At 68.2% G+C, this 22,475-nt stretch overlaps 2 protein-coding genes across 2 annotated transcripts; both read right to left on the bottom strand.

Moving 5' to 3' along the window:
• Nucleotides 1-201: 201 nt before the first annotated feature.
• Nucleotides 202-8,317, bottom strand: AP1S1 (adaptor related protein complex 1 subunit sigma 1). The gene is made up of 5 exons (XM_087777839.1): nt 8,183-8,317; nt 6,362-6,540; nt 5,992-6,100; nt 4,590-4,727; nt 202-320 (listed from the first exon to the last, which is right to left on the bottom strand). The coding sequence occupies exons 1-5, from the start codon at nt 8,183-8,185 to the stop codon at nt 273-275; spliced, it is 477 nt and encodes a 158-aa protein (XP_087633965.1). The 5' UTR covers nt 8,186-8,317; the 3' UTR covers nt 202-272.
• Nucleotides 8,318-10,518: 2,201 nt separating this feature from the next.
• On the bottom strand, nt 10,519-18,498 carry SERPINE1 (serpin family E member 1). Its single transcript, XM_087777823.1, has 9 exons — nt 17,837-18,498; nt 16,452-16,711; nt 15,639-15,869; nt 14,708-14,902; nt 13,485-13,683; nt 12,526-12,626; nt 12,353-12,439; nt 11,235-11,318; nt 10,519-10,778 (listed from the first exon to the last, which is right to left on the bottom strand). Exons 2-9 carry the CDS (start codon nt 16,708-16,710, stop codon nt 10,741-10,743), a joined length of 1,194 nt encoding a protein of 397 aa, XP_087633949.1. The 5' UTR covers nt 16,711; nt 17,837-18,498; the 3' UTR covers nt 10,519-10,740.
• Between the last annotated feature and the right edge of the window lie 3,977 nt (nt 18,499-22,475).

Genomic DNA, 22,475 nt, shown 5'->3' with positions numbered 1-22,475 from the left:
CAAAAATAGCAGAGGGTACAGGGGTGCCCCCAACGTGATGGGAGGGGCACAGGGACCCAGCGGCCCCCCAAAATAGGGGACCCCCCCAAAGCCCCCCCCCTATATGTGTATATATATATATTTACAGTTTGGGGGGGCCATATGGGGGTGTCCCCCCCATTGTCATCTCCAGGGTGCGATTGGTCCCGGGGGGCTGAGCCTGGGGGGGGGGGGCGACCCCCCCCTTAATTTGGGGGTGTCCCCCCCCCCCCCCAAAATATGGGGGGGGGGGGCTATGCCAGCCCCATCTCCTCCAGCACGCTGCGGGGTGACTCGTCCTCCTGGGGGGGCAAAGATGGGTCAGGGGGGCGCAGAGGGGAGACCCCCCAAATATGGAGGGGGGCCCTGGGGGGGGGGGCACAGAGGGGAGACCTCTCCAAATATGCGGGGGGGGGGCCTGGGGGGGGTGCAGAGGGGAGACTCCCCCCAAATATGCAGGGGGGGGCCCTGGGGGGGGGGCAGAGGGGAGACCCCCCCCAAATATGCAGGGGGGCCCTGGGGGGGGGGCGCAGAGGGGAGACCCCCCCCAAATATGCAGGGGGGCGGGGCCTGGGGGGTGCAGAGGGAGACCCCCCCCCCCCAAAAGACACAGGGGGTGCCCTAAATACGGGGCTTGGGGTGCCGCCACCCACCCACGGGTGGGGGGGTCCCCTCGCTGGCTGGGGGGGCTCGGCTGGGTGACACTGGGGCGGGGGGGCACTGGTGGCCCACGTGGCGGGGAGGGGGGGGCACACGACACTGCAGAGCCGGTGACTCATTTCCCTGCACCAGGCAGCACCCGCAGCGCCCCCCCCCCACCCGCTGCCCCCCCGACCTGCTGCAGCACGAGGGGGGGTCCGGGGATGGGGGGGGAGGCCAGAGATGGGTGGGGGTCCAGGGACGGGTGGGGGGGGAGTCCGGAGATGGGGTGGGTGGGGTCCAGAGATGGGTGGGGGGTCCGGAGATGGGTGGGGGGAGGGTCCAGGGATGGGAGGGCATCGAGGGATGGGTGGGGGGGTCTGGAGATGGGTGGGGGGTCCAGGGATGGGGGGGTGTCTGGAGATGGGTGGGGGTCTGGAGATGGGGGGGGGGGGTCCAGGGATGGGAGGGCATTGAGGGATGGGTGGGGGGTCTGGAGATGGGTGGGGGTCCAGGGATGGGTGGGGGGGTCCAGAGATGGGTGGGGGGGGTCCGGAGATGGGGGGGGAGGGTCCAGGGATGGGAGGGCATCGAGGGATGGGTGGGGGGGTCTGGAGATGGGGGGGGGTCCAGGGATGGGAGGGCATCGAGGGATGGGTGGGGGTCTGGAGATGGGTGGGGGGTCCAGGGATGGGGGGGTCTGGAGATGGGTGGGGGTCTGGAGATGGGGGGGGGGGGTCCAGGGATGGGAGGGCATTGAGGGATGGGTGGGGGGTCTGGAGATGGGTGGGGGGGTCCAGGGATGGGGGGTGGGGTCTGGAGATGGGGGGGGGTCCGGAGATGGGGGGGGGTCCAGGGATGGGAGGGCATCGAGAGATGGGTGGGGGGTCCAGGGATGGGGGGGGGGGGGTCTGGAGATGGGTGGGGGTCTGGAGATGGGTGGGGGGGTCCAGGGATGGGAGGGCATTGAGGGATGGGTGGGGGGGTCTGGAGATGGGTGGGGGTCCGGGGATGGGTGGGGGGTCCAGAGATGGGTGGGGGGGGTGTCCAAGGGATGGGGGGTTGAGAGATGGGTGGGGGTCACCCGGAGATGGGTGGGGGTCCAGAGATGGGGGGGCATCGAGGGATGGGTGGGGGGGTCTGGAGATGGGTGGGGGTCCAGGGATGGGTGGGGGTCATCCGGAGATGGGTGGGGGGGTCCCAGGGATGGGGGGGGAGATTTGGGGGGGTTGTGCCGCAGTTTGGGGGGGCTGGGGGCCAGGAAGCTCTTGTGGGGGGATAAAAAGGGGGGGGGGTCCCTGGGAGGTTGGGGGGCATCAGAGCTTTATTGGGGGGGTTAGGGGTCTATAGGGGACTTTTGGGGGGTGCCAGGCACCTATAGGGGTATTAGGGGGCCATAGGGGATTTTGGGGGGTACCAGGACCCTATGGGGGGGCTGTAGGGGGATTAGGGATCCATAGGAGAGCTGGGGGGTACCAGGACCCTATGGGGGAGGCGTAGGGGAATTAGGGGCCTATAGGGGATTTTAAGGGGTACCAGGACCCTGTGGGGGGGTCTATAGGGGTATTAGGGGTCCATAGGGGAGTTTGGGGGCACCAGGACCCTGGGGGGGGGGCTATAGGGGAATTAGGGGTCTATAGGGGACTTTTGGGGGGTGCCAGGCACCTATAGGGGTATTAAGGGCCATAGGAGATTTTAAGGGGTACCAGGACCCTGTGGGGGGGTCTATAGGGGTATTAGGGGTCCATAGGGGAGTTTGGGGGGCACCAGGACCCTGGGGGGTCTATAGGGGCACTAGGTGTCCACAGGCGAGTTTGGGGGGCACCAGGACCCTGGGCGGGGGTCTATAGGGGCACTAGGGGTCCATAGGGGAGTTTGGGGGGTACCAGGACCCTGGGGGGGTCTATAGGGGCACTAGGTGTCCATAGGGGAGTTTGGGGGTACCAGGACCCTGGGGGGGTCTATAGGGGCACTAGGGGTCCATAGGGGAGTTTGGGGGGCACCAGGACCCTGGGGGGGGTCTATAGGGGCACTAGGGGTCCATAGGGGAGTTTGGGGGGCACCAGGACCCTGGGGGGGGTCTATAGGGGCACTAGGGGTCCATAGGGGAGTTTGGGGGGTACCAGGACCCTGGGGGGGGTCTATAGGGGCATTAGGGGTCCACAGAGGAGTTTGGGGGCACCAGGACCCTGTGGAGGGGTCTATAGGGGCACTAGGGGTCCATAGGGGAGTTTGGGGGGCACCAGGACCCTGGGGGGGGTCTATAGGGGCACTAGGGGTCCACAGAGGAGTTTGGGGGGTACCAAGACCCTGGGGGGGGTCTATAGGGGCACTAGGGGTCCATAGGGGAGTTTGGGGGTACCAGGACCCTGGGGGGGGGTCTATAGGGGCATTAGGGGTCCATAGGGGAGTTTGGAGGGTACCAGGACCCTGGGGGGGAGCGTCTATAGGGGCACTAGGGGTCCATAGGGGAGTTTGGGGGGTACCAGGACCCTGGGGGGGGTCTATAGGGGCACTAGGGGTCCATAGGGGAGTTTGGGGGGTACCAGGACCCTGGGGGGGGGCTATAGGGGCATTAGGGGTCCATAGGGGAGTTTGGGGGTACCAGGACCCTGGGGGGTCTATAGGGGCACTAGGGGTGCACAGGGGAGTTTGGGGGTACCAGGACCCTGGGGAGGGTCTATACGGGCACTAGGGGTCCACAGGGGAGTTTGGCGGGGACCAGGGCCCTGGGGGGGTCTATAGGGGCACTAGGGGTCCATAGGGGAGTTTGGGGGGTACCAGGACCCTGGGGAGGGTCTATAGGGGCACTAGGGGTGCACAGGGGAGTTTGGGGGGCACCAGGACCCTGGGGGGGGGTCTATAGGGGCACTAGGTGTCCACAGGCGAGTTTGGGGGGTACCAGGACCCTGGGGGGGGTCTATAGGGGCACTAGGGGTCCACAGAGGAGTTTGGGGGGTACCAGGACCCTGGGGGGTCTATAGGGGCACTAGGGGTCCATAGGGGAGTTTGGGGGTACCAGGACCCTGGGGGGGTCTATAGGGGCACTAGGGGTCCACAGAGGAGTTTGGGGGGTACCAGGACCCTGGGGGGGTCTATAGGGGCACTAGGGGTCCATAGGGGAGTTTGGGGGGTACCAGGACCCTGGGGCAGGGTCTATAGGGGCACTAGGGGTCCACAGAGGAGTTTGGGGGCACCAGGACCCTGGGGGGTCTATAGGGGCACTAGGGGTCCATAGGGGAGTTTGGGGGGTACCAGGACCCTGGGGGGGGGGGTCTATAGGGGCACTAGGGGTCCACAGGGGAGTTTGGGGGTACCAGGACCCTGGGGGGTCTATAGGAGCATTAGGGGTCCATAGGGGAGTTTGGGGGGCACCAGGACCCTGTGGGGGTCTATAGGGGCACTAGGGGTCCATAGGGGAGTTTGGGGGGTACCAGGACCCTGGGGGGGGGTCTATAGGGGCACTAGGGGTCCATAGGGGAGTTTGGGGGTACCAGGACCGTGGGGGGGGGGGGGGTCTATAGGGGCATTAGGGGTCCATAGGGGAGTTTGGGGGGCACCAGGACCCTGGGGGGTGTCTATAGGGGCACTAGGGGTCCACAGAGGAGTTTGGGGGCACCAGGACCCTGGGGGGTCTATAGGGGCACTAGGGGTCCATAGGGGAGTTTGGGGGGCACCAGGACCCTGGGGGGGGGTCTATAGGGGCACTAGGGGTCCACAGAGGAGTTTGGGGGGCACCAGGACCCTGGGGGGGTCTATAGGGGCACTAGGGGTCCATAGGGGAGTTTGGGGGGCACCAGGACCCTGGGGGGTCTATAGGTGCACTAGGGGTCCATAGGAGAGTTTGGGGGGTACCAGGACCCTGGGGGGGGGTCTATAGGGGCATTAGGGGTCCATAGGGGAGTTTGGGGGGTCCGGGGGGGGTCCCTCACCTCCTGCAGCAGATCGGCCTGCTCGATGGCCTTCAGAACGCTCTTCTTGGAGGTGTCCTGGATCTCCCCCCCCATAACGAACTCGTCCAGGATGAAATAAGCCTTCTCGAAGTTGAAGATGATGTCGAGCTCGCAGACCTGCCCAAAAAAAGGGGGGGCCCCCCATCAGCCGGGGGGGGGAGGGGGCTCCGACTCCCCCCACACCCCCCCACACCCCCCCCGTTAGCGGCTAAGCCTGATTATCCTCGTTAGCGGCGGCGCTAAGCGGCTCCCGGCGGGATTCAGGCGGTGGAGTTAATGGGATCAGGGGGATTAAGGTGACCTGGGGTGGCCCCGTGCCCATGGTATGGACCTGGGGGGGCCTTGGGGGGCCCCATGGTATGGTGCTGGGGGGGCCTGGGGTGTCCCCATGACCATGGTATGGACCTGGGGGGCCCCGTGCCCGTGGTATGGACCTGGTGGTGGCCCTCGGGTGTCCCCATGACCACAGTATGGACCTGGGGGGGCCCATGACCATGGTATGGACCTGGGGGGGCCTTGGGGGGCCCCATGGTATGGTGCTGGGGGGGCCTGGGGTGTCCCCATGACCATGGTATGGACCTGGGGGGCCCCGTGCCCGTGGTATGGACCTGGTGGTGGCCCTCGGGTGTCCCCATGACCACAGTATGGACCTGGGGGGGCCCATGACCATGGTATGGACCTGGGGGGACCTTGGGGAGCCCCATGGTATGGTGCTGGGGGGGCCTGGGGTGTCCCCATGACCATGGTATGGATCTGGGGGGGCCCATGCCCATGGTATGGACCCGGTGGTGGCCCTGGGGTGTCCCCATGACCATGGTATGGAGCTGGGGGGGCCCATGCCCATGGTATGGACCCGGTGGTGGCCCTGGGGTGTCCCCATGACCATGGTATGGAGCTGGGGGGGCCCATGCCCATGGTATGGACCCGGTGGTGGCCCTGGGGTGTCACCATGACCATGGTATGGAGCTGGGGGGGACCTTGGGAGGGCCCCATGCCCATGGTATGGACCTGGGGGGGGCCATGCCCATGGTACAGAGCTGGGGGGGGACCCTGGGGTGTCCCCATGACCACAGTATGGATCTGGGGGGGCCCAAGCCCATGGTATGGACCTGGGGGGACCTTGGGGTGTCCCCATGCCCATGGTATGGACCTGGTGGTGGCCCTGGGGTGGCCCAAGCACCCACAGCATTGCCCCAAGGTGGCTTTGGGGTGACCTCAGGATGGCCAAACATTCACAGCATGGCCTTGGGGTGGCCACGGTGGCCCCGGGGTGGCCCAAGCACCCATAGCATAGCCCTGGGGTGGCCCTGGTGGCCCTAGGGTGGCCCAGCACCCCCATATCACCCTCGGGGTGTCCCCCATCCCCTCGGTGACCACTCACGCTGCCGAAATACTTGTCGAGCAGCTCGACGTAGCGATGGATCAGCTCCAGCGTGATGAGCTCGTTGTCCTGCCCTTCGATGGCGCAGCAGAAGTAGAGGCTGGCATACCTGGGGGAGGGGGGGGACAAGGACAAAATGGGGCTGGGGGGGGTGGGACAAGGACAAAATGGGGCTGGGGGGGGGGGGGACGACACCCACGCACCCCCAAAAGCCATCGGGGCAGTGGGACGCATCCCCAACAAACTCCAAAAGGTGACGTGGTGTGGCCGTACCCGCCTCGGTCACCCCCTAAAGCGCGGTTGTTCTTGGTGGGGGTGGCCTTGGGGACATTTTTTTTTGGGGGGGGGGGGGGGGGGATGGGACGGTCACCTCTTGTAGACGACCTTGAGGTCCCTCCACTCGAGGAAGCTGCACATCTTGGGTTTACGGGCCAGGACCACCTGCATCAGCTCCCTCACCATCTTCTTCTTGTCCTTGTCGGCGGTGGCCAGGTACCATTTCTGCAGGCGCAGTTTGCCTTGCCGGCTGAAGAGGAGCATGAACCGCATCTGGGGACGGGGACAGGGACACGGGGTCAGCGGGGGGGGGGGTCAGCGGGGGGTTTGGGGACAGGGTGGGGGCGTGGGAGGGTGGGTGTGGGGCAGGGGGGTGGCACAGGGGGACGTGGGACAGGGCGGGGGGGTCGGTGCGGGGTTTGGGGACAGGGTAGGGGGTGGGAGGGTGGGTGTGGGGCGGGGGGTGGGATGGGGGGGACGTGGGACAGGGTGGGGGGTCAGCGTGGAGTTTGGGGACAGGGTGGGGGGTGGGAGGGGGTCAGCGGGGGGCTGGGGGGCGGGTGTGGGGCAGGGGGTGGGACGGGGGGACGTGGGACAGGGTGGGGGGTCAGCGTGGAGTTTGGGGACAGGGTGGGGGGGTGGGAGGGGGTCAGCGGGGGGCTGGGGGGCGGGGGGATGGCACAGGGGGACGTGGGACAGGGCGGGGGGTCGGTGCGGGGTTTGGGAACAGGGTGGGGGGGTGGGAGGGGGTCAGCAGGGGGCTGGGGGGTGGGTGTGGGGCAGGGGGGTGGGATGGGGGGACGTGGGACAGGGTGGGGGGTCAGCGTGGGGTTTGGGGATAGGATAGGGGCGTGGGAGGGGGTCAGCGGGGGGCTGGGGGCGGGTGTGGGGCAGGGGGGTGGGACAGGGGGACGTGGGACAGGGTGGGGGGTCAGCGTGGAGTTTGGGGACAGGGTGGGGGGGTGGGAGGGGGTCAGCGGGGGGCTGGGGGGTGGGGGGATGGCACAGGGGGACGTGGGACAGGGCGGGGGGTCGGTGCGGGGTTTGGGGACAGGGTGGGGGGGGTGGGAGGGTGGGTGTGGGGCAGGGGGTGGGATGGGGGGGACGTGGGACAGGGCGGGGGGGTCGGTGCGGGGTTTGGGGACAGGGTAGGGGGGGTGGGAGGGGGTCAGCGGGGGGCTGGGGGGTGGGTGTGGGGCAGGGGGGTGGGACGGGGGGACGTGGGACAGGGTGGGGGGGTGGGTGTGGGGTTTGGGGACATGGTAGGGGCGTGGGAGGGGGTCAGTGGGGGGCTGGGGGGTGGGTGTGGGGCGGGGGGTGGCACAGGGGGACGTGGGACAGGGTGGGGGGTCAGCGTGGAGTTTGGGGACGGGGGGGTGGGAGGGGGTCAGCGGGGGGGTCGGTGTGGGGGTTGGGGACTGGGTGGGGGGGTGGGAGGGGGACAGGGGGACGTGGGGGGGCTGGGGGACAGGATGGGGACATGGGGGGGGTCACTGAGGGGTTGGGGACAGGGCGGGAGGGGTGGGAGGTGACAGAGGAGGGGGGCCACGGGGGGGGTTGGGGACAGGTCATGGGGGGCCACGGGGGGGGGTGTCCCCGTGGGGGTGGGGTGAGGTCACGGGGGGGGGGGTGTCCCCGTGGGGGTGGGGTGAGGTCACGGGGGGGGGTCACCGTGGGGGTGGGGGGGTGATGAGGACCCAGGGCCTGGGGCAGGGTCAGAGGTCAGAGGTCAGGCCCGGCATGGATGGGGTAGGGACACACGACACCGTCCCCCCCCATCACGTGACACCCCCCGGTGCACGTGACCCCCCTTCACATGACACCACCCCCCCCCCCCCCCCTTTTCCCCTTCCCACCCCCTCCTTCCCCCGCTCCCCCCCGCCTCCCGCAGCCCCGCTCCGGTCTCACCGCTCACCATAGCGCCGGGGCCCGGTACCGGAGGCCCTGGAAGGGGCCGGGGCCGGGGCCGGGACCGAGGCCGAGGCCGGTCCCGGGGCCGGTGGATTCGGACTCGGCCTCTCTCCACCTCCCGCCAGCGCCGCGCCGGGCCCCGGCCTCACCGCGCATGCGCCGCCCTGCTTCCGGGAGGGGCGGGGCCTGTTGCTGAGGCAACGGGGAGGAGCTTCCGTTCAAAGGGGGGGGCGGGGCTGTCGCCCTGGCAACGACGGAGAGTGGCAGCCGGGCGGGACTCCCTGGTAACGGTTGTTGGGGGGGTGTTTCCATGGCAACGGGGGGCTTTATGGCGGGGGGGGGGTCCATGGCAACGGGGGGGCTTTGTCTCCATGGCGACTGTGGGCGGGGTTTCCTATCGCCATGGCAACCGGCTGGCTGGGGAGGGGGGGCGGACACACACTCCTATCTCCATAGCAACCGGGGGGGGGAGGGCCCTGTTTCCATGGCGGTGGTGGTGGTGATGGGGGTTTCCATGGCGACCACAAGGGGGGCACCCCCGGTCGGTTACCATGGTGACGGGGGGTGGTAGGAGGTGGGGGGGCAGATTTGGGGGGGTGGGGGTAATTTTGGGGTCCCTGGGGGCAGTTTTGGGGGTGACCAGGGCAGTTTGGGGTCCCAGGGGCAGGTTTGGGGGTGACCGGGGCAGTTTTGGGGGTGACGGGGCAGTTTGGGGTCCCTGGGGGCAGATTTGGGGGTGATGGGGGCAGTTTGGGGTCCTGGGGGCAGATTTGGGGGTGACCGCAGCAGTTTGGGGTCCCTGGGGGCAGATTTGGGGTCTCTGGGGGGCAGTTTGGAGTCCTGGGGGCAGATTTGGGGTCCCTGGGGGCAGATTTGGGGTCCCTGGGGGCAGTTTTGGGGGTGACCAGGTCAGTTTGGGGTCCCAGGGGGAGGTTTGGGGGTGACCGGGGCAGTTTTGGGGGTGACGGGGCAGTTTGGGGTCCCTGGGGGCAGATTTGGGGGTGACGGGGGCAGTTTGGGGTGACGGGGGCAGTTTGGGGTCTCTGGGGGGCAGATTTGGGGGTGATGAGGGCAGTTTGGGGTCCCTGGGGGCAGATTTGGGGTCCCTGGGGGCAGTTTTGGGGGTGACTGGGGCAGCTTTGGAGGTGACGGGGCAGTTTGGGGTCCCTGGGGGCAGTTTTGTGGGTGATGGGGGCAGTTTGGGGTCCTGGGGGCAGATTTGGGGTCTCTGGGGGCAGATTTGGGGGTGATGAGGGCAGTTTGGGGTCCCTGGGGGCAGATTTGGGGTCCCTGGGGGCAGTTTTGGGGGTGACCAGGGCAGTTTGGGGTCCCAGGGGCAGGTTTGGGGGTGACTGGGGCAGTTTTGGGGGTGACAGGGCAGTTTGGGGTCTCTGGGGGGCAGTTTGGAGTCCTGGGGGCAGATTTGGGGTCCCTGGGGGCAGATTTGGGGTCTCGGGGGCAGATTTGGGGGTGACGGGGGCAGTTTGGGGTCCCCCCACCCCAGCTCAGCCCACGCCGGTACCAAAAATCTCGTTCTTTTGTACCAAAGCCAACCCCTCGACCCCCCGAACCCCCGAACCCGACCCCGACACTGGGAGCACCCCGTTGGGCCGTGGCGGTTGACCCCAACACCGTGATGGGTGGTTGGCCCCAACACCGGGACGTGATGGTTGACCCCAACACCAAGATGCGACGGTTGACATCAACACCAGGACGTGATGGTGGACCCCAACACCGGGATATGATGGTTGACCCCAACACTGAGATGCGACGGTTGACATCAACACCAGGACGTGATGGTTGACCCCAACACCGAGATGTGACGGTTGACATGAACACCAGGACATGGTGGTTGACCCCCACCACAGGGATGCGATGGTTGACATCAGCACCAGGTCATGGTGGTTGACCCCAACACCGGGACATGACCCCAACACCATGAAAGGGGGTTGACCCCAACACTGTCACATGGTGGTTGACCTCAACACCCCGATGTGGTGGTTGACCCCAACACCGGGACGCGGGGGTTGACCCCAACACCGGGACGTGGTGTTGACCCCAACACCATGAGATGGTGGTTGACCTCAACACCGTGACGTGGTGGTTGACCCCAACACTGGGACATGGTGTTGACCCCAACGCGATGAGATGGTGGTTGACCCCAACACCGGGACGCGGGGGTTGACCCCAACACCAGGACGTGGGGTTGACCCCAACACCATGAGATGGTGGTTGACCTCAACTCTGTGACGTGGTGGTTGACCTCAACACACCACGACAGGAGGCTGACCCCAACACTGTGACATAGTGCTTGACCCCAACACCAGGACGTGGCGGTTGACCCCAACACCGGGACGTGGGGGTTGACCCCCCCCCCCAAATATATTACTCTCCCCAATAAATTACAGCTCTCCCCAGCCCCACGTGCCCCCATGGGGGGCCCAACCCGCCGTGGGGCCGACCCCGCCGTGGGGCTGACCCCGCCGTGGGGCCAATCCTGCCGTGGGGCCGATCCCGCCATGGGGCCGACCCCGCCGTGGGGCCGACCCCGCCGTGGGGCGCTCAGGGCTCCGTCACCTGCCCCACGAAGAGGATGGTGCCTGTTGGGGGGAGAGAGGGGTCAGGGAGCTCCCCCAACCCCAAACCAATGGGGCACAGAGCCCCCAGACCCACATCCATGGGGCACAGAACCCCCAGACCCACATCCATGGGGAATGGAGCCCCCAGACCCACAGCCATGGGGCACAGAGCCCCCCCAGACCCACAGCCATGGGGAATGGAGCCCCTAGACCCACAGCCATGGGGCACAGAGCCCCCCCAGACCCACAGCCATGGGGAATGGAGCCCCCAGACCCACATCCATGGGGCACAGAGCCCCCAGACCCACAGCCATGGGGCACAGACCCCCCCCCAAACCCACATCTATGGGGAATGGAGCCCCCAGACCCACAGCCATGGGGCACAGCCCCACCTGAACCCACATCCATGGGTCCCAGCCCCCCCCCCCCGGCTCATGACCCCCCTCACCCCCAGCCCCCCACGTCCCCCCCCCGTACCGGTGGGGTTGTGGCGCACGAGGAAGAGGAAGGGCCGATCCAGGAGGATTTCCAGGGGCGCCATGCGGGAGTAGATGATGGCGGCTGCGGGGGGAGGCGGAGCAGTGAGACCCCCCAGCACCCAGCACCCCATTCCCAGGGGACCCAGGCACCCAGCACCCCATTCCCAGGGGTCCCAGTACCCAGCACGCCATTCCCAGGGGTCCCAGCACCCCATTCCCAGGGTATCCAGGCACCCAGCACCCCATTCCCAGGGGTCCCAGCACCCCATTCCTAGGGGACCCAGGCACCCAGCACCCCATTCGCAAGGGTCCCAGGCACCCAGCACCCCATTCCCAAGGGACCCAGCTCCCAGCACCCCATTCCCAGGGGTCCCAGCACCCCATTCCCAGGGTATCCAGGCACCCAGCACCCCATTCCCAAGGGTCCCAGTACCCAGCACCCCATTCCCAGGGGACCCAGCACCCCATTCCTAGGGGCCCCAGGCACCCAGCACCCCATTCCCAGGGGACCCAGCTCCCAGCACCCCATTCCCAAGGGTCCCAGGCACCCAGCACCCCATTCCCAAGGGACCCAGCTCCCAGCACCCCATTCCCAGGGGACCCAGCACCCCATTCCCAGGAGTCCCAGGCACCCAGCACCCCATTCCCAGGGACCCAGGCACCCAGCACCCCATTCCCAAGGGACACAGCTCCCAGCACCCCATTCCTAGGGGACCCAGGCACCCAGCACCCCATTCGCAAGGGTCCCAGGCACCCAGCACCCCATTCCCAAGGGACCCAGCTCCCAGCACCCCATTCCCAGGGGTCCCAGCACCCCATTCCCAGGGTATCCAGGCACCCAGCACCCCATTCCCAAGGGTCCCAGTACCCAGCACCCCATTCCCAGGGGTCCCAGTACCCAGCACGCCATTCCCAGGGGACCCAGCACCCCATTCCTAGGGGACCCAGGCACCCAGCACCCCATTCCCAAGGGTCCCAGGCACCCAGCACCCCATTCCCAGGGGTCCCAGCACCCCATTCCTAGGGGCCCCAGGCACCCAGCACCCCATTCCCAGGGGTCCCAGCACCCCATTCCCAGGGGCCGCAGGCACCCGTCCCCCCTGTGGTGTCACTCACCGGTGGCCGATGCCACCTCGGTGCCGTTCTCCGTCACCTCCATCCTCACCTTCTGCAGGGCTTGGCCCAGGACGAGGGGCTCCTCCGCTGATGGGGGGTGGGGGGGGTGGGTGAGGGGTGGTCCCAGGGTGCCTGGGTCCCCCCAGCACCCACTTGGGGACCCCCCCGTTTACCTGAGAGCGGGGTGAAGTCGGCGGCTTCGGGGTCGAAGACAGCGCGGACCCCCAAGGACTTCAGGGGGGCCCGCAGGTCCCAGGTGGTCTCCAGGGAGAAGCTGGGGGGGGGGGGGGTCACAGAGGGGACCCAGGCGTCCGGGGCACCCACCCACCCACCCAAGGCCCCCAGTCCCTCCCAGTGCCCCCCCCCCTCCCCTCCCAGTGTCCCCCGGTCCCCCCAATCCTCCCCAGTGCCCCTCAGACCCCCCAGCACCCCAATGTCACCCAATAGCTCCCCAATGCCCCCCAGTAACCTCCCAGTGCTCCCCAGTAATCCCCAGTCCCCCCCAATCCCTCCCAGTGCCTCCCCCAGTACCCCCACTCCCTCCCAGTCAACCCCCAATGACCCCCAGTCCCCCCAGTCCCTCCTAGTGCTCCCCCAGTGCCCCCCAGTACCCCCCAGTCCCTCCCAGTGATCTCCCAGTACACTCCAGTCCCTCCTGGTGCCCCCCCAATGCTTCCTAGTACTTCCCAGTCCCTCCCAGTGCCCCCCCAGTACCCCCCAGTCCCTCCCAATGCTCCCCTAGTACACCCCAGTCCCTCCCAGTGCCCCCCAATGCCCCCCAGTACCCCCCAGTCCCTCCCAGTGCTCCCCCAATGCCCCCTAGTCTCTCCCAGTGCCCCCCAATGCCCCCCAGTACCCCCCAGTCCCTCCCAGTGCTCCCCCAGTACACTCCAGTCCCTCCCAGTGCCCCCCCCAATGCCTCCTAGTACCTCCCAGTGCCCCCCAGTACCCCCCAGTCCCTCCCAGTCCCCCCCAATGCCCCCTCAGTCCCTCCCAGTGCCCCCCCAATGCCCCCTAGTACCTCCCAGTCCCTCCCAGTGGCCCCCCCAGTCCCCCCCAGTCTCCCCCAGTGCCCCCCAGTAAGCTCCCAGAGGAGAGGGGGGGTTGAGGGGACGCGAGCGCCGGGGCTCACCGGGGCAGGACGAGGACGCGGGGCACGGGGTTGACGTTGGTGACCCAGTTGGTGACGAGCTGGGCGTCGAGGAGGCGGGTGAGGGTGACGATGGGGACGTTCTGCCGGACTGGGGCCACCAGCAGCATGGCCACCTCCCCCCCGGCGTAGGGGACCTCCACCACCTCGTAGGGGACCCCCTCGGGCGTCTCAAAGTCCCCTGGGGTGAGGTGGCGTCAGGGGGGACCCAGGGGTGCGGGAGGTGGGGGGGGGGGGTCGAGACAGGGTGACAGGGGCGGACCCAGAGTGACAGGGGGGGACGCAGGGTGACACAGGGTGACCCAGGTGTGTGGGAGATGGGGTGGGGGTCCAGGCAGGGTGACATGGGGGCACCCAGGGTGACACAGGGTGACCCAGGTGTGCGGGAGATGGGGAGGGGGTCCAGGCAGGGTGACATGGGGGCACCCAGGGTGACATGGGGGGCACCCAGGGTGACACAGGGGGACCCAGGTGTGCGGGAGATGGGGAGGGGGTGACAGGGAGAGTGACATGGGGACACCCAGAGTGACAGGGGGGGACGCAGGGTGACACAGGGTGACCCAGGTGTGTGGGGGATGGGGAGGGGGTCCAGGCAGGGTGACATGGGGGGGACCCAGGGGGACAGGGGGGGACGCAGGGTGACACAGGGTGACCCAGGTGTGCGGGAGATGGGGTGGGGGTCCAGGCAGGGTGACATGGGGACACCCAGGGTGACAGGGGGGGACGCAGGGTGACACAGGGGGACCCAGGGGTGGGGGGGAGGGGGGGGGGGTCCGGGCAGGGTGACATGGGGGGACCCAGGGTGACAGGGGGGACGCAGGGTGACACAGGGTGACCCAGGTGTGCGGGAGATGGGGAGGGGGTCCAGGCAGGGTGACATGGGGGGGACCCAGGGTGACAGGGGGGACGCAGGGTGACACAGGGTGACCCAGGTGTGCGGGAGATGGGGTGGGGGTCCAGGCAGGGTGACATGGGGACACCCAGGGTGACAGGGGGGGACGCAGGGTGACACAGGGTGACCCAGGTGTGTGGGAGATGGGGTGGGGGTCCAGGCAGGGTGACATGGGGGCACCCAGGGTGACGGGGGGGGGGACCCAGGGTGACAGGGGGGGACGCAGGGTGACAGGGGGGACCCAGGGTGACAGGGGGGGACGCAGGGTGACAGGGGGGACCCAGACACCCGGGGGCCGGGGCGGGGGTCTCACCGTATTTGAACTTGGCTGCCTGCTCCATCATGGGGACGGTCACCCTGCTGCCATCGGCCTTGTGGAAGGGCCGGGGCCGGGTGGCGGCGGAGGGGAAGGGTCTCATCCAGGCACCCTTGAAGTAGAGGGCGTTGGCCAGCACCAGCCGGGTCCTGGCACCCACCGCACCCGGAGGCAGCAGGCCCCGGATCAGCCCTGCGGGGACAAGGGTGCTCCTGGGGTCCCCTTCCGCGGTGGGGGGGGACCCAGGCGTCCGGGCACCCAGCACCCCCATTCCCAGAGCACCCAGATGCCTGGGAACCCCATTCCCAAAGGACCCAGGTGTCTGGGCACCCAGCACCCCATTCCCAGGGACCCAGGCACCCAGCACCCCATTCCCAAGGGTCCCAGGCACCCAGCACCCCATTCCCAGGGGACCCAGTACCCATCACCCCATTCCCAGGAGTCCCAGGCACTCAGCACCCCATTCCCAGGGGACCCAGCACCCCATTCCCAGGGGTCCCAGGCACCCAGCACCCCATTCCCAGGGGACCCAGCACCCCATTCCCAAGGGACCCAGCTCCCAGCACCCCATTCCCAGGGGTCCCAGCACCCAGCACCCCATTCCCAGGGACCCAGGCACCCAGCACCCCATTCCCAAGGGTCCCAGGCACCCAGCACCCCATTCCCAGGAGTCCCAGGCACCCAGCACCCCATTCACAGGGACCCAGCACCCAGCACCCCATTCCCAAGGGACCCAGCTCCCAGCACCCCATTCTCAGGAGTCCCAGGCACCCAGCACCCCATTCCCAAGGGACCCAGCACCCATCACCCCATTCCCAGGAGTCCCAGGCACCCAGCACCCCATTCCCAGGGACCCAGCACCCAGCACCCCATTCCCAGGGGACCGAGGCTCCTGCCCCCCGCCCCCCGCCCCCTCCGGGCCCCTCACCCTGCGTCTGCTCCTGCACCCAGGCGTTGAGCTGGGCGCGGGCGCCCTCTCCCCGGTGGAAGTCGACCTTGGCCAAGCGCCGGGGGCCGAGGGTGCGGACGAAGCGGGGGACGAAGCCGGGGGTCAGCGCCAGCCCCTGCCCCACGAAAAGGCCCTCGGCCACAGCCAGGAGGTGGCCGGGTCCCCTCAGCACCCGGCGCAGCACCCGCAGCTCCGCCGCCACCTCCGGATCTGTGGGGTGAGGGAAACTGAGTCACGGGGTGGGGATGGGGCCACCCATGGGTGACCTGGCATGGGGATATTCATGGGAGACCCGGAGTGGGGACACCCGTGGGAGAGTCGGTGTGGGGATGGGGACCCCACCACCCACCCCACCATGGGGACGGGGACCCCGAGGTGTCCCCAAATGGGGATGGAGACCCCACCATGGGGACAGGGACCCCGAGGTGTCCCCAATGGGGATGGGCACCCCACATCCCACCCCACCATGGGGACAGGGACCCCACCACCCACCCCACCATGGGGACAGGGACCCCGAGGTGTCCCCAAATGGGGATGGGGACCCCACCATGGGGACAGGGACCCCGAGGTGTCCCCAGTGGGGATGGGCACCCCACATCCCACCCCACCATGGGGACAGGGACCCCACCACCCACCCCACCATGGGGACAGGGACCCCGAGGTGTCCCCAAATGGGGATGGAGACCCCACCACCCACCCCACCATGGGGACAGGGACCCTGGGGTGTCCCCCAGGAGGACGGGGACCCCACAACCCCCCCGCCATGGGGACAAGGACCTTGGGGACCCTCACCGTTGATGCTGAAGCCCATGGCGGCCTCAAGCTGGTGACGGCTATGCCCAGCGGTGGCCAGCTGGAGGGCCACCAGGACAGCGGTGGCCCCGTGGGGCGCGAAGATGGCGTTGATGTCCCCTCGGCGTCCCACCGCCTCCCGGAAGAGCCGCAGCCCGAAGTCGGCCACCAGCCGGGCCACTCGTCCCGTCACTGGTGGCCCAGCACCCACCAGGGCCACCAGGGCCAGGGCCGCCAGGGCCACCAGAGCCACTCGCATCCTGCAGGGACCCAAGGTGACCCTGATGGTGACCCCGGTGCTGGTTCCAGTCCCAGTCCCTGTGCTGGTCCCAGTCCCCGTGTCAGCCCCAATCCCAGTTCCAGTGCTGGTCGCAGTCCCAGTCCCAGTGCTGGTCCCAGTCCTGGTCCCCAGTCCCAATCCCAGTCCTGGTGCTGGTCCCAGTCCCGGTGCTGGTCCCAATCAGAGTACCGGTGCTGGTTCCAATCAGAGTACCAGTGCTGGTCCCAATCCCAGTCCTGGTGCTGGTCCCAGTCCCAGTGTCAGCCCCAATCCCAGTCCTGGTGCTGATCCCAGTCCCTGTGCTGGTCCCAGTCCCAGTCCCAGTGCTGGTCCCCAGTCCCCATCCCAGTCCTGGTGCTGGTCCCAGTCCCGGTGTCAGCCCCAATCCCAGTCCCAGTGCTGGTCCCAGTCCCAGTCCTGGTGCTGGTCCCAGTCCCTGTGCTGGTCCCAATCCCAGTACCAGTGCTGGTCCCGGTCCTGGTCCCCAGCCCCAATCCCAGTCCCTGTGCTGGTCCTAATCCCAGTCCCAGTGCTGCTCCCAGTCCCAGTGTCAGCCCCAGTCCCAGTACCAGTGCTGGTCCCAGTGCTGGTCGCAGTCCCTGTGCTGGTCTCGATCCCAGTACCAGTGCTGGTCCCAGTCCCAGTCCCAGTGCTGGTCCCAGTCCCAGTGTCAGCCCCAATCCCAGTCCCGGTGCTGATCCCAGTCCCAGTGTCAGCCCCAATCCCAGTCCTGGTGCTGGTCCCAGTCCCAGTGTCAGCCCCAGTCCCAGTCCTGGTCCCAATCCCAGTCCCTGTGCTGGTCCCAATCCCAGTACCAGTGCTGGTCCCAGTCCTGGTCCCCAGTCCCAATCCCAATTCCGGTGCCGGTCCCAGTCCCGGTGTCAGCCCCAATCCCAGTCCCGGTGCTGGTCCCAGTCCTGGTGCTGGTCCCAGTCCCAGTCCCAGTCCCAGTCCCGGTGTCAGCCCCAATCCCAGTCCCGGTGCTGGTCCCAGTCCTGGTGCTGGTCCCAGTCCCAGTCCCAGTCCCAGTCCCAGTCCCAGTCCCAGTGTCAGCCCCAATCCCAGTGCCAGTGCTGGGTCCTCCCCCAGTGCCGGTGTCCCCTACCTGTTGCTCTCAATCCCGGTGTCGCGGTCTCAGTCCCGGTGTTGGTCCCGCTGTCCCAGTATCAGCCCTGGTTTTGGTCCCAGTGTCCCAGTCTGGGTCCCAGTCAGTCCCAGTGTCCTGGTCTTAGTCCTGCTGTCCCAGTATCAGTCCCAGTCTTGGTCCCAGTCTCAGTCCCGGTTTCCCAGTCTCGCTCCCAGTATCCTGGTGTCGCTCCCAGTATCCCGGTGCCAGTCCCAGTATCCCGGTGCCAGTCCCAGTGTCCCGGTGTTGTTCCCGGTGTCCTGGTCTCAGTCCCGGTGTCAGCCCCAGTCTCGTTCCTGGTGTCCCAGTGTCAATCCCGGTGTTGTTCCCAGCGTCCCGGTGTCGTTCCCGGTGTCCCAGTCTTGGTCCCGGTGTTGTTCCCGGTGTCCTGGTGTTGTTCCCGGTGTCCCAGTCGTGCTCCCGGTGTCGTTCCTGGTGTCCCGGTGTCGTTCCTGGTGGTGTTCCCAGTGTCCCGGTGTTGTTCCCGGTGTTGCTCCCGGTGTCGCTCCCGGTGTTGCTCCCGGTGTTGCTCCTGCGGCTCTGGGCCGCATCCGGCCCCGGCAGCGGCTTTAAAGGGCGGAGCGGGGGCAGGGGTGGGGTGTTTCCACTCGTGTTCCCCCCCCCCCCCCCCCCGTCACCACCCACGTCCCTCCCCGTGTCACCCCCGTGCCCCCGCCGTAACCCCAGTGTCACCCGTGGCCCCCCCCGTGTCCCCAGTCCCCCCCCATCTCCCATGTCCCCTCTGTGTCCCCACGTGTGGCCCGTGTCCCCGCTGACGTCTCGTGTCCCCCCACGTCCCCCCATGTCCCCGCACACCCCCAATGTCCCCCCATGTCCCCAATGTCCCCCCACGTCCCCCCATGTCCCCTCGTGTCCCCAATGTCCCCCCATGTCCCCTCGTGTCCCCAGTGTCCCCCCGTGTCCCCCCATGTCCCCATGTCCCCCATGTCCCCCCATGTCCCCTACATCCCCTCATGTCCCCTCGTGTCCCCAATGTCCCCTCATGTCCCCCAATGTCCCCCCATGTCCCCCCACATCCCCTATGTCACCCCATGTCCCCCATGTCCCCTCATGTCCCCAATGTCCCTCTATGTCCCCCCATGTCCCCTCATATCCCCAATGTCCCCCCCATGTCCCCTCATGTCCTCTCCATGTCCCCCCACATCCCCCATGTCCCCCCCATGTCCCCTCCGTGTCCCCCCGTGTCCCCTCGTGTCCCCAATGTCCCCTTGTGTCCCCAATGTCTCCCCATGTCCCCCCATGTCCCCGCACACCCTCTATGTCACCCCACGTCCCCAATGTCCCCCCCATGTCACACCATGTCCCCTCGTGTCCCCAATGACCACCTATGACCCCCATGTCCCCATGTCCCCCCATGTCCCCCCATGTCCCCTCGTGTCCCCAATGTCCCCTTGTGTCCCCAATGTCTGCCCACGTCCCCCCATGTCCCCATGTCCCCCCATGTCCCCTACATCCCCTCATGTCCCCTCGTGTCCCCAATGTCCCCCTATGTCCCCCCATGTCCCCATGTCCCCCCATGTCCCCCCATGTCCCCTCGTGTTCCCAATGTCCCCCCATGTCCCCTATGTCCCCTCATGCCCCCCCCCCTCCCATATGTCCCCCCCTAGTCCCCCCGTGTCCCCTCGTGTCCCCAATGTCCCCCCACGTCCCCCCCACCCTCCGGGTGACCGTCCGGCGCGGTTACGGGGTGCGGGTGACCTCACAGGGTGTCACAGATCTCGGGGGACCCAGGCATCCGGGCAGGGTGTCACCCCCCCGTCCCCCGTCCCCGAACCCCGGTTTCTCCCCCGGGGTGACGCCAGGGCCCCTTCCTGCGGGGTGACGCGGTGGTGGCGGTGACACCGCGGGGGTGTTGGGAAACCCCGGGGGGGGCCCGGGGCCCCGGGGGGGGGTCAGGGAGTTTTGGGGGGGGCGGTGAGTTTTGGGGGGGTCAGGGCTTTTGGGGGGTCAGGGTGCCTGGAAACCTGGGTGCCCAGTGGGGTCAGGGAGTTTTGGGGGGGCAGTGAGTTTTGGGGGGGTCAGGGAGCTTTGGGGGGGTCAGGGTGCCCGGACATCTGGGTGCCCAATGGGGTCAGGGAGTTTTGGGGGGGTCAGGGCTTTTGGGGGGGTCAGGGAGTCTTGAGGGGGTCAGGGTGCCCGGACACCTGGGTGCCCAATGGGGTCAGGGAGTTTTGGGGGGGCGGTGAGTTTTGGGGGGGTCAGGGAGCTTTGGGGGGGTCAGGGTGCCTGGAAACCTGGGTGCCCAATGGGGTCAGGGCTTTTTGGGGGGGTCAAGGAGTTTTGGGGGGGTCAAGGAGTTTTGGGGGGGTCAGGGCTTTGGGGGGGTCAGGGTGCCTGGACACCTGGGTGCCCAATGGGGTCAGGGAGTTTTGGGGGGCAGTGAGTTTTGGGGGGGTCAGGGAGCTTTGGGGGGTGTCAGGGTGCCCAGACATCTGTGTGCCCAATGGGGTCAGGGAGTTTTGGGGGGGGGGTCAGGGAGTTTTTGGGGTGCGGGGGGGGGTGAGGGTGCCTGGAAACCTGGGTGCCCAATGGGGTCAGGGAGGGCAGTGGGGTTTGGGTGGGGGTCAGGGTGCCCCATGCCTGGGTCCCCAGTGGGGCCAGGGATTTTTTGGGGGGGGGGGGTCAGGGGGTTTTGGGGGGGTCAGGGAGTCTTGGGGGGGTCAGGGTGCCCGGACACCTGGGTGCCCAGTGGGGTCAGGGAGTTTTGGGGGGGCAGGGAGTTTTTGGGGTGCGGGGGGGGGGTCAGGGTGCCTGGAAACCTGGGTCCCCAGTGGGGTCAGGGAGTTTTGGGGAGGCTCAGGGAGTTTTTGGGGTGCGCGGGGGGGTCAGGGTGCCTGGAAACCTGGGTTCTTTTCCCAGGGCTGGGTGGGGCTCGGGCCACGTGTGCGCGCGCGTGCGGGGGTGGCAGGGTGCCCGGGCGCTTGGGTCCCGTCCCAGATCGCTGAGCAAACCCAAGGCGGCGGCGGCGGGCGGCTGGGCCGGGTGCCCGGGCGCCTGGGTCCCCTGGGCCACAGGGGCTGGGGACGGCGGGGGTCTTACTGGGATGCGTGGGTCCCCTTGGCTGGAGGGGCTGGGGATGGCGGGGGTCTTACTGGGATGCGTGGGTCCCCTTGGCTGCAGGGGCTGGGGATGGCGGGGGTCTTACTGGGTGCCTGGGTCCCCTTGGCTGGAGGAGTTGGGGACAGCGGGGGTCTTACTGGGATGCCTGGGTCCCCTGGGCCACAGGGGCTGGGGACGGCGGGGGTCTTACTGGGATGTCTGGGTCCCCTTGGCTGGAGGGGTTGGGGACGGCGGGGGTCTTACTGGGATGCCTGGGTCCCTTGGGCCACAGGGGCTGGGGACGGCGGGGGTCTTGGCCGGAGGGGTTGGGGATGGCGGGGGTCTTACTGGGACGCCTGGGTCCCCTGGGCCGCAGGGGCTGGGGATGGTGGGGGTCTTACTGGGACGCCTGGGTCCCCTGGGCCGCAGGGGCTGGGGACGGCGGGGGTCTTACTGGGACGCCTGGGTCCCCTGGGCCACAGGGGCTGGGGACGGCGGGGGTCTTACTGGGACGCCTGGGTCCCCTTGGCTGGAGGGGTTGGGGACGGCGGGGGTCTTACTGGGATGCCTGGGTCCCCTTGGCTGGAGGGGTTGGGGACGGCGGGGGTCTTGCCCGGAGGGGTTGGGGATGGCGGGGGTCTCACTGGGACGCCTGGGTCTCCTGGGCCGGAGGGGTTGGGGACATTGGGGGTCTCGCCAGGACACCCAGGTCCCCATGCCCGGAGAGGCTGGGGACGGCGGGGGTCTCTCCCGGAGGGGTTGGGGACGGCGGTGGCCTTGCCCGGAGGGGTTGGGGACGGCGGGCGTCTCGCCCGGCCGCCTGGGCTCTTCGAGGGCCGTTTCCGGCCGTGCAGGGGCGGGAAGGGGACGGCGGCCAAACCGCCCCGGGGTAAAAATAACCCGGGAGGAAACGGTGCCAGGATCGGGCCCGACGCCCACCATGGCGTCTTCTCCAGCGCCCCATAGATCCTCCCCCTCCCAGCGCCCATAGGTTGTCCATAGGCTCACCAGTGCTCCCAGTGCCCCATAGATCCCCCGTGGACCCCAGCGGTGTCCTATAGATCCCCCCAGACTCACCAGTGCTCCCAGTGCCCCATAGATTCCCCTTGGACCCCACCAGTGCTCCTAGTGCCCTACAGATCCCCCATAGACCCCCCCAGCGCCCCATAGCCCCCCCATAGACCCCCCCCAGTGCCTCCATAGTTCCCCCAGTGCCCCATAGACCCCCCAGTGCCTCCATAGTTCCCCCAGTGCCCCATAGACCCCCATAGACTCCCCCCAGTGCCCTATAGGCCCCCCATAGACCCCCATAGACCCCCCCATAGACCCCCACTACCTCCATAGCCCCCCCAGTGCCCCATAGCCCCCATAGACCCCTCCAGTGCCCCATACCCCCATAGCCCCCCCATAGACCCCCCAGCACCCCATACCCCATAGCCTCCCCTATAGACCCCCACTACCTCCATAGCCCCCCCAGTGCCCCATAGCCCCCCCATAGACCCCCCCCAGCACCCCATACCCCCATAGCCCCCCCATAGACCCCCACTACCTCCATAGC

This window comes from Nipponia nippon, unplaced genomic scaffold (assembly GCF_047370975.1).
Source record: "Nipponia nippon isolate SJK-2023a ecotype South Korea unplaced genomic scaffold, ASM4737097v1 scaffold_41, whole genome shotgun sequence".
Taxonomy (NCBI): domain Eukaryota; kingdom Metazoa; phylum Chordata; class Aves; order Pelecaniformes; family Threskiornithidae; genus Nipponia; species Nipponia nippon.
The sequence above is the reverse complement of the archived record's forward strand: the minus strand, read 5'-3'. Positions and strand labels throughout refer to the sequence as shown.